The sequence below is a fragment of the Sapajus apella genome, unplaced genomic scaffold (assembly GCF_009761245.1).
Source record: "Sapajus apella isolate SASKATOON/1434 unplaced genomic scaffold, GSC_monkey_1.0 scaffold72, whole genome shotgun sequence".
In the NCBI taxonomy this organism is placed as follows: domain Eukaryota; kingdom Metazoa; phylum Chordata; class Mammalia; order Primates; family Cebidae; genus Sapajus; species Sapajus apella.
The window spans coordinates 10,459,972-10,477,231 of record NW_022437012.1 but is presented as its reverse complement, the minus strand read 5'-3'; the positions used below and the strand labels follow the sequence as shown (position 1 = coordinate 10,477,231).

The following is a 17,260-nucleotide window of genomic DNA, read 5'->3' as shown; positions in this document are numbered from 1 at the left end:
ATAGCAAAGACCTGGAACCAACCCAAATGCCCATCGACGATAGACTGGATAGGGAAAATGTGGCACATATACACCATGGAATATTATGCAGCCATCAAAAACGATGAGTTTGGGTCCTTTGTAGGGACATGGATGAACCTGGAAACCATCATTCTCAGCAAACTGACAGAAGAGCAGAAGATCAAACACCGCATGTTCTCACTCATACGCAGGTGTTGAACAATGAGAACACATGGACACAGGGAGAGGAGCACTACACACTGGGGTCAGTTGGGGGGAAATAGGGGAGGGACGGTGGGGGGTGGGAAGCTGGGGAGAGACAGCAAGGGGAGAAATGCCAGATGTAGTTGATGGGGAGGAAGGAAGCAAATCACACTGCCACGTGTGTTCCTATGCAACAATTTTGCATGTTCTTCACATGTACCCCAAAACCTAAAATGCAATAAAATAAATAAATGGGGGGGGAAAAAAAAGGTCATACTAAAAGAGGAATATTTATGAAACAGTATACAATTTACCTGCATTTGCAAATAATTTTCTTTTTTTTAAGTACTATACAGCCTATTTACTATATGAAATGAAGAAAAAGATAAACACAGATAGTATCATTTTCCCCTCCCTTAGAATTCTTCTTTAGTTAAAAACAATTAAAAGGCCAACTGATACCAATAGAATAATTTCAAACCAGTATATAAACTTCCTTTAACTAGGTCTCCTTTCTTAAGCATATACTCTTTTTACTAGGGACATTCTGGTGGTAGTATGTTTTAAGACCAGTCCATCCAAAATACGCAAGTTCACAGACACGTGGAATAACTGAAAAAGATGGAAGAGACCTTTTAAATGTAATATAAATAGTCCCCCCTTATCTGTGGGAGATAAGTTCCAATACCCCTAGTGGATGCTTGAAACTGCAGATGGTATGAAACCCTGTGTGTACTGTTTTTTCCTATATATATACACCAATAGAACAATTATGACAATATTTTGTAATAAAAGTTATATAAATGTGGTCTCTCTCTCTCTCAAGATATTTCATTGTACTATACTCACCCATCTGATAACCAGGGTGGCTACTAAGTGCCTTTGGGGCAGGTAGTGTATACAGTGTAGAAACACTGGACAAAGGCATGATTCACCTACAGGGCAGAATGGCCCAAGACTTCACCATGTTACTCAGAATAGCATGCAATTTAAAACTTGTTTTTGTCTGAAATTTTCCATTTAATATTTTCAGACTACACTTGACCTCAGGTAACTGAAACCGCAGAAAGCAGAACTGCAGATACCTTAGGTGGGGAAGACTGTACCTCTTATATTAATATATCACATTTATAGTTTAAACACAATGAGTTTTGATTTTGTCACATAACAGATCAATATCCAATACACTGAGTTTATTTCAATATTCAGTAATATGTATTAAAATTTCTATGATATTTAAATGTTCTATGCTTGTCATGAGACTATTGTAAAGCACTACCCTGGATTTTGAAATACATTGTGCAGAAAAGATGAACCAGCAGGCCTGTGACTGCTATCCTTAAAAAACCCTGCTTGCAGAAAGGAAATCAGTATACTGAAGGGATATCTCCACTTCCATGTTTACCACAGCGGTATTCACAATAACCAAAATATGGAATCGACCTAAATACCCATCAACAGATGAATGAAGAAAGAAAGTGTGGTACATATACACAATGGAATATTATTCAGCCATTGAAAGAATGAAATCCTGTCATTTACAACAACATAGAAGGAACTGGAAGACATTTAAGTGAAATAAGCTAGGCACGGAAAGACAAGTATAACACGTTTTCACTAATATGTGAGAGCTAAAAAAAAAAAGTGAACTCATGGAGATAAGAGAACAGAATGATGTTAGTGTTTTATGGATAGTCATGTAAGTAAACATGGGTTAGAAGTGGGAAGCTAGGTAGAAGTTTTACAAGAACATTTAAGATGGCCAGGGGGCCTAAAAAGCCTAGATATGGGAGGTGATAAAGAGATGACATATCTCTAAGTAGAATTACCAGAGGCTTAGTGGGGATCAGGGCATAAAGAGGAGATAGTAAATGGGACAAAAATACAGTTAGATAGAAGAAGTAAGATCTAGCATTCAGTAGCAAAATAGGCCACCTACAGTTAACAATTTGTTGTATTTTTTAAGATAATTAAAAGAATGGAAGTGGACCGTTTAATTGGTGACTCCATCACCTCAAGCATTTATCATTTCTTTTGAAAAAAGATAAGTATGTACAACTATTATATATCCACAATAATGAAAAAGAAAAAACAAACCAAAAAAAGAAAAAAGAAAAACCTGTTTGCAAGGTTAGCTCTTGGCCAACATCTGGGAATTGGGATTTGGGGGAGGGTTCTCAGCATTCCCAGAACTGATTACACTGCTCACTAAGCCTAAATTGTTTATGCAAACAATGCGATTTATGCTGCATACCTGCTTTCCTTCTGGGAGCCTGAAATTTTGTTATACACCAGTTAAAGTGTGTTTATATGACCAGCCCCCTAATTAAAAACCCGGGGTGCTGAGCATTTAACATTGTTCCTGATAGACATTGTTTCACATCCATTGTCACAACTTGTTGCTGAGGGAAATGTACATCTTGCCTGACTCCATTAGGAAAGGGCTCTTAAAAGCTTGTACTTCCTCTGGACTTTGCCTCATGTGCCTCTTCACCCTGCAGATTTTGCCTTGCATCCTGTCTCTGTAATAAATCAGCTGCTGAGTCCTCTGAGTCTTCTTAGCAAATCAGTGAACTTGGGGGCAGTGTTGAGGTCTCCTGCAACACACATAACTAAAAGATATGGAGTAAAATAGATACCTACCATCTTACCAGGCAATGTGCTCTTGGAGGAAAGTCATTATTCATACACAGCAAATCTTGCATAGATTGTGGAATAACATCTACAAAAACATATGATAATAAAAAAAGTTAGTGTGTTCATTATCAGGCAGAGTTCTAAAATATGCTTTGAGGATAAATATGTCTTGCTAGACCATGAAGTTATGATATTGCTTTAAGATTTATATGTAAAGATAGCTCTTGAGTAGGGGGAGAGGGATTTCTCTCTCATTTTTTTTTTTCTTCAAACAAAAGTAACCTATGCCACTCCCAAGTTTATAATATTTTTTTGCTTCTGCGTCACAACTCACACAATTCCTCAGTATTACCAGAAAGCTTTATTTATTCTTCTTGGCCTTCCTGCCCTTGCCTCTACTTTTCTTCAACATTCCATTTAGAGAGATGTCAACTCTGTATCACCTCCCATATCTAGCCTTTTTAGGCCCCCTGGCCATCTTAAATGTTCTTGTAAAACTTCTACCTGGCTTCCCACTTCTAACCCATGTTTACATACTTAAATTACTACCCATGATAAGGCACTAACATCAATGATCATAATACTCATAAATACATGATAAATTCAATGCATAAAGAATAGTATCCATGCATAAAAATAATTTCTGTTGTACGGCTATCATTGCTTAGCAAATCTATACTTTTTATTTTGCTAAAAGACTAAAGAAAATGCTAACAATTTGATGCTTTTCAGACCAAGAGCAATAGCCAACTCCAACAAAATAAATGATCAGTGCTCAAACCTCCTAACCTCTGATAATATAGTTTTAAATGTATATCTCTAAAACTGAGCTGATGGTTTGGCTTGTAACTCTCACCATTAGTTACAAACTCAATCACAACCAAATTAAAACTACACTGTACATATACACATGAAACAATGCCTTAACTAGCTTGCAATTCATTCACCTTCATTGTGCTACAGTCTCTTTCATCTGTTCATCTCAGAACATGGATTCTAAGCCTCTTTACTACAGCAGCTTTTCCTTGATGTATGATCTTCCCTTAAATTAACAGCACTTAAAGTCGGGGCGCAGTGACTCACGCCTGTAATCCCAGCACTTTGGGAGGCCGAGGCGGGTGGATCACGAGGTCAACAGATCGAAAGCATCCTGGCCAACATGGTGAAACCCTGTCTCTACTAAAAATACAAAAATTAGCTGGGTGTGGTGGCGTGCACCTGTAGTCCCTGCTTCTCAGGAGGCTGAGGCAGGATAATGGCTTGAACCTGGGAGGCAGAGGCTGCAGTGAGCCGAGATCGTGCCACTGCACTCCAGCCTGGACGACTGAGAAAGACTCTAGTCTCAAAAAAAAAAAAAAAATTAATAGCACTTAAATTTCCGATATCTTGAATAGTTTCCTTCATTAACTGGCAGAATGCTGAACCCGAAAATTGCTGGGCTATTATAGGACCTCCCACTAATTGCACACACTTCCCTCTTCCTCTTAAATTTCTCATATTCACATTCTGGCTTAATTATTTTATTTTGCTGTATAATTACCTTCCATATATGTATATATGGTTAATGTTATCTGTCCTGGTTTATGAATCGGAATGTACATGTTATCTAACTGTTTTGTTTCTAAGAATATATATAATAGAAAAGGTGACATAATTCTATTGCTACACAAGAAAAGACACAGATATTTCAGGTCTGAGCTTAAAAATGATAATCCGTTATGATCATAAAAAATTTAACACATTCTGCCTATTTATTTGCTGAGTGAATAAAGAAGGTTATTTAACTTGCAGCTCCAAAGTTCATGTTTATTCAGTATCTTGCTCACTCACTGTTATGTACTAGATTACCTAAGAACAGAAGATTTTGGATGATTTGACCTATTAACAATTACAGACACCATTTATTGAGTATCTGGCATGGGTCAAGTACTGAGATAGTTGCTTATGTGCAATTTCTTATTAAATCTTCACATTAGCCCTCCACGTAGTACTACTTCATTTTACAACCGAGATACTCAAGCTTAGAAGGGTCAACTAACTAGCAAATAGAAAAAACCAAAATTTTAATCCACTTGTTTTGACTCCAAAGTCTGGAGTAAATCCAAAATACTAACCTCTAATCAATAGACAGATTTTCCTTTATTTATAATCCTTCAAAGCTAAACTTTTTTGCTTAATTCTCCATAACAACTTCTCTGATCTCCCAATTAAAAGTAGTATTTTCTCCTCTGAATTCCAGTAGAACTTCATCTGAACATCAGGATGCACTTATCACCTTCTGCCTATTCTGTTACTTATCTGTCTTATCTCCTATACTGGAATGTAAGTTTCATTTCAGTTTGAGTTCTACAGGGCTTGTAAGTAGGTACTCAATAAATATGAGCTGATTTAATCAATTAAAAAAAATGAATGACACTGCAGTTCATCCTGCGCCTCAGATGTAGTGAAACAACTCTGCTTATATAAAACAACTCCAAAGGATACTACTGAAGAAAACTAAATTCATAATTTAAAATTATAGCCATTCTTAAAAATCAGAAGTTAAAAATTATTTAGAAAAAACTTACCCTCTAATAACTCATCCTTTCCTTCTTTATCAGTGGACTCTTGTACAAGATAATGATGAGTGACTGAGAACTTGAAGTCAGCAAAGGAAATTTCATCTGATTTCTCTTCCCATGTGCCAGAAGTAAATATACCCTATATGTAACAATAAAATGGAAAAACATTTACCTTAATCAATAGCTATCATTATATATACTAACCACAGGAATATTTCTCTTTTCTGCCATATAAATATCCTCCATACAACCAAAGAAAAAAGAAAAACATAAAAGTGAATACAACCAAGAGAAAATTATTTTAAAAATGATTTATGACAGTGTTGCTTTGAAAATTCTTCTAGGATATTAACTATCAAGTGACTTACAAAGATTAACAATATTTTTGTACAAGATGTTTCTATATAAAATCATGACTATGTCACTAGCATACAGCATTATTTGACACCAGAAATTGCTTCATAAAGAAGCAATCTGCACAATCAACTTAAGTGGCATGACACCTGTAGCACTTAATTAACAGATTCCTGCTTCTTTATCAAGCTTTGGCATTCAAGTCTTTCCATTTGAACAGCAACTTCTTGAATGGAAAACATATTAATTAAAAGTTCCGAAGAGCCCCTTTCTTAAACATAACCCTAACCATAAAAAAGGATTTTTCCCATAGGGCTTCTAATGCCCCATAGCTATTTTTTCCAATGAAGAGGTAAACAGTCATTACAGCATAGCACCAACCAAGAGGAAATATCAACCAAGCAACTTGCCAAGCACAGATACTCCCAAGCTAGACTGAAAATGCATAAGCAATGAATCTGTGAGTTACTATTTTAAAAACGCTTTCATGGCTATACCTAATGTAAACACCTGAATGTTTTATATATATTACTGGCAAGATATGTATAATTCTAAATTAAATTAAATCCTATTTTAAGTGTTCAAATGTGTATTATTACATAAGTATATCAAAGATCAATCTGTGGCCGGGCGCAGTGGCTCAAGCCTGTAATCCCAGCACTTTGGGAGGCCGAGGCGGGTGGATCACGAGGTCAAGAGATCGAGACCATCCTGGTCAACATGGTGAAACCCCGTCTCTACTAAAAATACAAAAAATTAGCTGGGCATGGTGGCGCATGCCTGTAATCCCAGCTACTCAGGAGACTGAGGCAGGAGAATTGCCTGAACCCAGGAGGTGGAGGTTGCGGTGAGCGCGCCATTGCACTCCAGCCTGGGTAACAAAAGCGAAACTTCGTCTCAAAAAAAAAAAAAAAAAATCAATCTGTTCATTAGGATTTGAATTGTCATGTACAATACATATAAAAAATCATAATTTTATTATACTTTAAGTTCTGAGATACATGTACAGAACTTGAAGGTTTGTTACATAGATATATATGTGCCATGGTGGTTTGCTGCACATATCAACCTGTCATCTACATTAGGTATTTCTCCTAATGGCTAACCCTCCCCTAGTCCCCCATCACACACCATGACAGGCCCTGGTGTGTGATGCTCCCCTCCCTGTGTCCATGTGTTCTCATTGTGCAACTCCCACTTATGAGTGAGAACATGCAGTATTTGATTTTCTGTCCCTGTGTTAGTTTGCTGAGAATAATGATTTCCAGCTTCATCCATGTCCCTGCACAAGCTCATCCTTTTTTATGGTTACATAGTATTCCATGGTGTATATGTGCCACATTTTCTTTATCCAGTCTATCATTGATGGGCATTTGGGTTGGTTCCAAGTCTTTGCTATTGTGAACAGTGCTGCAATAAACATTAGTGTCCATGTGTCTTTACAGCAGAATGATTTATGATCCTTTGGGTATATACCCAGTAATGGGATTATGGGGTCAAGGAAATAAGAGAAGATACAAACAAACAGAAAAACATTCCATGCTCGAGGATAGGAAGAATCAATATTGTGAAAATGACCATACTGCCCAAACTAATTTATAGATTCAATGCTATCCCCATCAAGCTACCACTGACTTTCTTCACAGAGTTAGAAAAAACTACTTTAAATTTTATATGGAACCCAAAAAGAGCCCATATAGCCAAGACAAACCTAAGCAAAAAGAACAAAGCTGGAAGCATGCTACCAGACTTCAAACTATACTACAAGGCTACAGTAACCAAAACAGTATGTTGCTGGTACCAAAACAGGTATATAGACCAATGGAACAGAACAGAGGCCTCAGAAATAATGCTATACATCTACAGCTGTCTGATCTTTGACAAACCGGACAAAAACGAGAAATGGGGAAAGGATTCCCTATTTAATAAATGGTGTTGGGAAAACTGGCTAGCCATATGCAGAAAACTGAAACTGGACCCCTTCCTTACACTTTATCCAAAAATTAACTCAAGATGGATTAAAGACTTAAATGTAAGACCTAAAACCATAAAAACTCTAGAAGAAAACCTAGGCAATGCCATTCAGGACATAGGCATGGGCAAAGACTTCATGACTAAAACACCAAAGGCAATGGCAACAAAAGCCAAAATTGACAAAAGGGATCTAATTAAACTAAAGAGCTTCTGCACAGCAAAAGAAACTATCATCAGAGTGAACCAGCAACCAACAGAATGGGAGAAAATTTTTGCAATCTATACATCTGACAAAAGCCTAATATCCAGAATCTACAAAGAACTTAAACAAATTTACAAGAAAAAAACAACTCCATCAAAAAGTAGGCGAAGAATATTTTATTTTATTTTTATTTTATTTTACTTTTGAGACAGAGCCCAGGCTGGAATGCAGTGGTACGATCTTGGCTCACTGAAACCTCTGCCTACCAGGTTTAAGTGATTTTCCTGCCTCAGCCTACCGAGTAGCTGGGACTACAGGCGCCTGCCACCATGCCCAGCTAATTTTTTTATTTTTAGTAGAGACGGATTTCCTCATATTGGCCAGGCTGGTCTTGAACTCCTGACCTTGTGATCCGCCTGCCTCAGCCTCCCAAAGTGCTGGGATTGCAGGCATGATCCACTGCACCTGGCCTAATTTTTTGTTTGTTTGTTTGTTTTGGGACAAAGTCTCGCTCTGTTGCCCAAGCTGGAGTGCAGTGGTGCGATCTCAGCTCATTGCAACATCTGCCTCCCGGGTTTAAGAGACTCTCCTGCCTCAGCCTCCCATGTAGCTGGGATTACAGGCATGTCCTACCAAGCCAGGGTAATTTTTATATTTTTAGTAGAGATAGGGTTACACCATGTTGGCCAGGCTGGTCTTGAACTCCTGACCTCAAGTGATCTGCCCACCTTGGCCTCCCAAAGTGCTGGGATTACAGGCATGGGCCACCACACCTGGCCAAAAATAATAATTTTTATGTGTGGCGTTTCTTTAACATGACATTAACCTATGTTAAATCAAGGCATCAATGATCTATACCAAAGTCTCAAGAGGCAGTAATATGATAATGTACATAAGAGCTTGTTTTGCTAGAGAAATGCCCAATATAAAGCAATTAAGGCTAAAACTAGGAAAGAGAAATTCCAGAAAAGGAGACAGAAATACCTTTTTCAAGTTTGCAGTAAATCTAAAATACTCTTTTTAAATGATACAGAGATATTGTCCGACCCTAAGTCTGGATTCTCGGTACTACTGTCAACCTTACCAACAGCTATCTAGAGGAAGATTTGATTGTATTCAATAAAGATAAGGCATCCAAGTTCTGTCTCCAAAACAGACTCAACTATTAAACAAGACTCTAACATCCCATATTCAATTCCATTATGATATAGTTATTTGATAACAAATTCTGGTATGGCATATATCTGCTATGAGAACCATAAATGACAACTCCAGTTCTTCAAAATTAACACAGTAATTCATTAAAAATTACCTTTGAGGATCCTAACCAAAAAATAAAAAGAGATAAATGTATAGATTGCAAAGAAAATTATCCCTATTCACAGATTACCTGATTATATATGTAGAATATCCAAAAGAATCTACAAACACATGACTAAAACTGATGAGTTTACCAAGTTATAAAATTCAAGTCAATATATAATAACCATCTGTATTTTTATATACTAGCAACAAATGCTTGGAAAGTAAGTTTTTAAAAATACCCCTTACTACCATAAGAAAAAGAAATGATCTAGGAATAAACTTAATGAAAGATGAGCAAAAATTCCACCTAAAATACTTAAAAACACTGCAGAGGAATATTAAAGACCTAATAGAGATACATCATATACATGGATTGGAAGACACAATACTGTGAACACATCAATTTTCTCCAAGTTAAAGTATATATTCAACATGATCTCAGTCAAAACCCCAGCAGGCATTTTTGAAGAAATTGACAAGTTGATTCTAAAACTAATATGAAAATCCAAAGAATCTAGAACAGTTAAAATAATTTTGATGAATAACACTGATTATAATACTTACTTTGCTATAATAATTAAGACAGTATAGTATTGGCATAAAGAAAGACAGATCAATGAAATAGAGTCCAGAAATAACATTCGCGCTTATACTTGACTTTACAACAGAGGTGCAACTGGAATTCGGGGGGAAATACCAGTCTTTTCAACAAATGGTCCTGGAATAATTAAATATTCACATGGAAGAAAACAGGAGAGTATCTTGGGATCCTGAGAATACCTTGGGATAGGCAAAGATTCCTTTGACCAGACACAAAAAGCACTAACAATAAAATTAAAAATAGACACAATGAACTTCACCTAAGTAAAATTTGTGCTTACCAAAATACACAGTTAAGGCAATGATTAGGTGGCTGGACACAACGGCTGACACCTGGCAACTCAGCTCTTTAGGAGGTCAATCAGGGAGGATTACTTGAGGCCAGAAGTTCAAGACCACCTTGGGCAACAAGACCTTGTCTCTAGTCCTAGCTACTAAGGGAGACTAAGGCAGGAGGATAAACTTACTTGAGAGCAAGTAAGGTTTAAGGCTACAGTGAGCTATGATTGTACCACTGCACTCCAGCCTGGGTGACAAAGCAAGACCTTGTCGCTAAGAAAAAAGAAAAAACAGAAAGAAAAAAAGAAAATGATTAGAGGAAAAACATGATTAGAAAATGATTAGAGGAAAGAAATGGATTTCAGGAAAAACAAAATATATACCTGAAAAAGGACTTGCAACAAGGATATATGAGCATAATAAAAAAAAAAAAAATTGAACAATCCAAATCTGTTAATGAGCAAAAGACTTGAACAGACAGCAGAAAGTGCTATGAATGACCAATAAACAGTAATTGTGATTAATTACTAGATGACTACTGACTATCAATAGTCATCAGTGAAATGCAAATTAAAACCGCAACGTGATACCATTTCACGCCCAACACAATGACTAAATATAAAAATCTGTCAATGCCAAGTGTCAGAAAGAACAGTGGAACTTGAAATCTCATACACTGCTAAGAGCATAAAATGATAAAACACTTTAGAAAATAATTTGCCAGTTTGTAATAAAATTAAACATGTAATTATTCTAAGACCTAGCAATTCCACTCCTAAGAATATACCAAGAAAAGAAAGCAGGTATCTACAAAATTCTCCACAGAAATTTTGACAATAACAATAGAGAAATGGAGACAATTTAAATGCCCACCAACAGGAGAAAGGATGGTGTATTGTGCTGTAGTTATACAATAAAAAGAATGATACATACAATATGGGTGAATTTTAAAATCCTCATGTTCAGCAAAAAAAGTTGATACAAAGAGTGCATACTGTATGAATCTATTTATAAAAAGCCCTAGAACAGGGAAAAACTAAAATACACAGCAAAAGAAGTCAAAACTGTGGTTGCCTCTGGAAATGAGAAACAAGCAATCTTTCAGCGATAATAAAAATGTTCCATATTTTGATATGAATAGTGGTAACATGGTTATATACATTTGTTAAAACAATTATATATGTGAGTTCTGTAAACTTTTTCATGTATAAATAACCCAACAAATTTAAAAAATCAATAAAATATCCCTTAAAAATGAGAGGAAGAAGCAGTGTTAAAGTAATTTCTGAGCGGCCGGGCGCGGTGGCTCAAGCCTGTAATCCCAGCACTTTGGGAGGCTGAGGCGGGTGGATCACGAGGTCAAGAGATCGAGACCATCCTGGTCAACATGGTGAAACCCCGTCTCTACTAAAAATACAAAAAATTAGCTGGGCATGGTGGTGTGTGCCTGTAATCCCAGCTACTCAGGAGGCTGAGGCAGGAGAATTGCCTGAACCCAGGAGGTGGAGGTTGCGGTGAGCCAAGATCGCGCCATTGCACTCCAGCCTGGGTAACATGAGTGAAACTCCGTCTCAAAAAAAAAAATAAATAAATAACTTCTGAGGAAAACATCAGGGTTGGTGAGAGAAAAATGCTCTTTTTCCAAAAGAAAAGACAGTAATGGCAATTATGTATGACGATATGGTACTAATCATCATAATTTGGCACCAACAATCCTTTCCACTTATCTTTCAACCTACTCAATAAACATTAGGTAACTAAGATAGAGTCTAAGCCATAACTTTGGAGGGCCAAAGACCACAGTAAGATAAACATGACTCCCTTAGTTAAGCCCTTCACAACATGTTTCCTAGACTGTTTTAGTGGCCTTCCATCCCTGTTACACATGGTTATCTTCCTAAAATACAGATCTGCTATTTTTCCTTCTCTGCTTAAAATATTTCAGCAGCTTTCTGTAATCTATAATAGTGACCTCTATCAGTAAAAATCTGATTATACACCTCCATATATGTATTTTTTATTTCTAATTATGTATTATAGTAATATGTAATCAATATATTATATATATTGTATAAAAACAAAAAAACTTTACATTAAAAGGATATAAAAATGTAATATAATTACAAGTTATAATACACAAATGTTTCAACACGAGCACCTTCAAGATAGCCAAGTTACTCACGTTGGTGGAAATACACAGCTTACAGATCTGACCCCATTCCTTTTCAGTTTTACCCCCACAGCCACCTTCCCTTGCCCTTGTACTACAATTATGCCTAACAACTTGTTTTTCCCAGAGGTGTGCTTTCTTTTTACACCTGTGCATAGGCTATTCCTACTGCTCTTCTCTACTTCATTCTTTTTTTTTTTTTTTTGAGACTGAGTTTCACTCTTGTTGCCCAGGCTTGAGTACAATAGCATGATCTTGGCTCACCAGAACCTCCGCCTCCCGGGTTCAAGCGACTCTCCTGCCTCAGCCTCCCAAGTGGCTGGGATTACAGGCATGTGCCACCACGCCTGGCTAATTTTATATTTTTAGTAGAAATGGGGTTTCTCCATGTTGGTCAAGCTGATCTTGAACTCTCAACCTCAGGTGATCTGCCTGTCTTGACCTCCCAAAGCGCTGGGATTACAGGTGTGAGCCACTACACCCAGCCCCATTCTTCAAGTAAACTTTTAGCTCATTCTTCAAAACTCAACCTAAATATTAATTCCTATAGAAAATCTGCTCTTGATTATTTTCAAGCAGTTAGTGATTACTTCTCAGCATCTTGTTCAAATACAAGAACCATACCTTATACTAATTATTTGTTTATATGTCTGTTTCTCCACTAGATTGTGAAAAGCAAAGACTACTTACTGTTCTATTCATCTTTGCAGCCTAGTACTTAACAGTACCTACATGCTTAATACGTTTTTAAGGAATTACCATTCTTCAGAACTAATAACCACCCCGATAATTTCCAAAGGTACTAGAAAATATTTCCTAACCAGTATACTATCCAGTAACATATTGGATATCCATATACTGAGTAATATATACACTGTGATCTAATAAGCTGAAATAGCACACAACTCCATCCAAAAGGTATTCTTGTCTTGAACTGCTGCAACAACTAGATATGCACATGCAAAAGAATAAAGTTGGATCCTTTCCTTACTCCAGACTTAAAAATTAACTAAAAATGGACTGCAGATCTAAATGTAAGAGGTAAAACTATAGATACCATCAAGAAAATAAAAGGATGACTCACAATGATACATGCTGGAACAAAGAATGGGAGAATATGTTTGCAAATTACGTACCCCATAAGGGACTTGTATCCAGATAAAGAACTCTCACAACTGGATAATCCTCAGGGAAAAGAATAAGCCAGGTACTGATTCAAGGAGGCAAAAGGTACACTGGTTAACACAAATAAGCCTTCTTTAAAGGGGCCAAGTACCCTTTAGCATCACCTCGGGTACTCAGATCTAATAGGCACTTGGCCTACCTTAGCAGTCAAAATCTATATTCCTTTCTGAGCCAGTTTGGCTTCATTTTAAGCCTGTGTGTTTTAGCATTATTCACAATAGTCTAAAGGTAGAAGCAACTCAAGTATTCATTGACAGATAAGTGAATGGATTTTTTTTCTAGACACAATCTTGCTCTGTGGCCCAGGCTGGAGTGCAATGGTGCAATCTCATCTCACTACAACCTCTACCTCCCAGGTTCAAGCGATTCTCCTGTCTCAGTCTAACCAGTAGTCGGGACCACAGGTGTGCACCACCATACCCGGCTAATTTTTGTATTTTAAGTAGAGACAGAGTTTCACCACATTGGGCCAGGTTGGTCTCAAACTCAGGCGATCTCCCTGCCTCGGCCTCCCAAAGTGCTAGGATTACAGGCGTGAGCCACCATGCTCGGCCCATTAATGGATTTTAAAATGTGGTATATACATATACGGAATATTATTCAGTCTTCAAAAGAATGAAATTCTGACCACATGCTACAACGTGAATGAACCTTGAAGACACTATGTTAAGTGAAACATGATAGACCCAAAAGGACAAATACTGTATGATGCCTTTTATATGAGATTGTTATTGATTAATGGGTAGAGTTTGTTTGGGATGATAAAAAAAAATTCTAGATATGAATGATGGTAATGACTGTACAACAATGTGAATATATTTAATGCCACTGAACTATATACTTAAAAATGGTAAAAATGGAAAATTTTATACGATGTATTTTGCCACAGTAAAAATATATATAAACTCTTGTGAAGCACAAGACATTCAAATTAAAAGAAAAATGACAGATGAGGGAAAACATCTACAACTCAGAGAGTCAGCATTCATTAAAAACATAAAAGCCCTTGTACAATCTAATGAGACAGCAGAAAATTGGTCAGTGTATCTAATATGCCATCAAAAAGGAAATTCTAATGTCTAATAAACACTAAGGAATGCTCAATCTCAACAGTCCTCAGGAAAATATAAAAAATGAGATAGTTTTAGTCTGTTATATTAGCAAATATACAATAAAAATAAAAAATGTGGACATAGTGAAGATATGGGTGCTTTCATACACCATATGTGGAAAGAGTATAAACATAGTCAACTATTTTGGCAGAAAACATGGCTGTATTTACCAAAAATAAGAATCATGTCCTCTTTGACCTTGTAATTCTACTTTTAGAAATCTGTTACAGAAATATTCATACAGATATGCAAGAGTATTCACAAGGAGAAGGAGACTGGCGGGCTCAAATGAAAATGCTTACAGAGACTGATACTCAGAAATAAAAGTTTTTGATCTTATGAATCCCACGAATTTTAGTTCCTCACTCTCAAATGAGTACATCGATATCATCAGATATTTGAAGAAAGCCCCCATATGAAGGAAACAGTGACCCCCTTCCCCCAGAAAAAGGAAAATATGCAAGAGTATGTAGAACAATGCTTACCCCCTCCAGGTTGCCCTAAGGACACTCCTCCAGGTAACTGCCACCAGTGCAGAAGGCCAGGCCACTAGAAGGCAAACTGCCCAAATGAGATACATTGGGAAGAGCCCTGCACAGCTTGCCCCTCTGCCACATGCTCAGTCACTAAAAACAGGACTGCCTGAGGGCCAAAGGGCCACCAGGACAATACCAACCACTGATAGCCTTGAGCTGAGGGGTCTCTCTTCCCTAGCTGGCTTCCAAATCAGACACTCGCATCAACAAACAAAGCCAAGGGTAACTCTGTAGGATGCAAATGAAATTATAAATTTCCCTTTTGGGTTCAAGAGCTGCCTACTCTGTACTAATCTCCCTCTCTAAGCAACACTCCTTCAAACCCTGTTGGGTAATGGGGGCAAATGGTACTCCCTCCTCTCCCTCCAAAAGAAAAAAAATCACGCCCCTTTATATTACTTAAGGGACCAATTAGCATTCTCCCACCAGTCCTGGGTAATGTCTAAATATCCCACACCCCTTTGGGGCAAAAATATACTTTCTAAGACAGGTGTCCGCTTAATATTTACCCAATCTCTGAATTCATTTTTCCCTCTAATAGCTCTATTTCTCCTGGGAAAGCTACCTAAATCTTTAACCAGTAACTTCAACCTAGATAGACCTACCCCTGGGGTTAAAAATAGCCCACACTTATTCAGACAGAAACTAGCAGGAAATCTAACTGAGCAATCTCTTGAGGGGGAATAAATCCTACAGTATATAGATAACCTCCCTATCTGCTCCCTTTCACAGGCTTACACAGAAACATGTAATAGAACCACAAATTCCTAACAGAAGTAAAACTTCTACAGCATGTAGAAAACCTACCTATCTCCTCCCCTTCACAGATTCACACAGCACATGTAATACAAACCATAACTTCCTAATAGAAGAAAAGTAACTTTTGTCTAATTCAAACGCTATAAAGCTAAAGAGGTATTTTTGGTAAGGAAGGCTTTTAAAAAGATATGTTATATGAGAAAGGATCCTGTATGGTAAATTCTTGCCCTAAAGTAAAATGACTGGTTGTTTAAAAATAAAGTATGCTTAGGACAAGTCATAAAATCCAGGCACATAATAGATGGTATACAAAAGTCACAAGAAAATCATGACAGGAAATTTATTTATTTATTTTTTTTTTGAGATGGAGTTTCGCTCTTGTTGCCCAGGCTGGAGTGCAATGGTGTGATCTTGGCTCACTACAACCTCCACCTCCCGGGTTCAAATGATTCTCCTGCCTCAGCCTCCTGAGTAGCTGGGATTACAGGCATATGCCACCATGTCTGGCTAATTTTCAGTATTTTTAGTAGAGATAGGGTTTCTCCATGTTGGTCAGGCTGGTCTCAAACTCTTCACCTCAGGTGGTCTGCCCACGTCAGCCTCCCAAAGTCCTGGGATTACAGGTGTGAGCCACTGCCCTTGGCCAGGAAATTTATAAAAGGATTATTGTATATAATTAAAACATAATAATCTCTATAAAATTGGTTCCCTACGTTGTGTCTGATTAAACACTTTTTCATTGAATTTATCTTCCAGGTTACCCAAATGAGCTTTCAATAAGGAAAAAGTCACACCACAAAATGTTTTTCTTTGCCTTTTTGATAACTGGCTTGAAAAAACAAAACTTTATCTTCTAGAATTCCACAGTTTCACCTATAATGATGCTGCAAAAGGGGTATCCGTCTCTCCCTAATGATGCCTTCTACCTTTACGAATCTCCCCTTGATTGAGCTGAACACTAGTTTTGCCTTAACATGCTCCCCCTCTCTGATAAGTCTCTTCCTCCAGCAAGACCCAATACCTGGCAGGGCACCATGGCTCATGCCTGTAATCACAGCACTTTGGGAGGCTGAGGTGGGACGGTCACTTGAGGTCAGGAATTTGAGACCAGCCTGGTCAACATGGTAAAATCCCGTCTCTTCCAATACAAAAAATTAGCCAGGCATAGTAGTACGTACCTGTAGTCCCAGCTACCCAGGAGGCTGAGGCATGAGAATTACTTGAACCCCCGAGGTGGAGGTTGCAGTGGGCCAAGATGATACCACTGGATTCCAGCCTGGGTGACAGAGCAAGACTTGAAAGACTTGAAAGTAAAGTAAAGTGAAGTAAAGTAAAGGGAAAGAGACAGAGAGACAGAGAGAGAGAGAGAGAGAGAGAGAGAG

At 37.5% G+C, this 17,260-nt stretch overlaps 1 protein-coding gene across 3 annotated transcripts in view; it reads right to left on the bottom strand.

Annotated features, from left to right (window-relative positions):
* Window positions 1-17,260, bottom strand: part of RAB3GAP1 (RAB3 GTPase activating protein catalytic subunit 1) — a 102,071-nt gene that overhangs the window by 64,915 nt on the left and 19,896 nt on the right. For 2 of the 3 annotated variants that reach the window (XM_032250687.1, XM_032250688.1), the window contains exons 4-5: window positions 5,409-5,541; window positions 2,848-2,926 (exon numbers count right to left, since the gene is read on the bottom strand). In XM_032250687.1, coding sequence (XP_032106578.1) covers window positions 2,848-2,926; window positions 5,409-5,541 — 212 coding nt within the window. The remainder of the gene's footprint in view (window positions 1-2,847; window positions 2,927-5,408; window positions 5,542-17,260) is intronic. The other variant, XM_032250689.1, reaches the window with a different exon arrangement.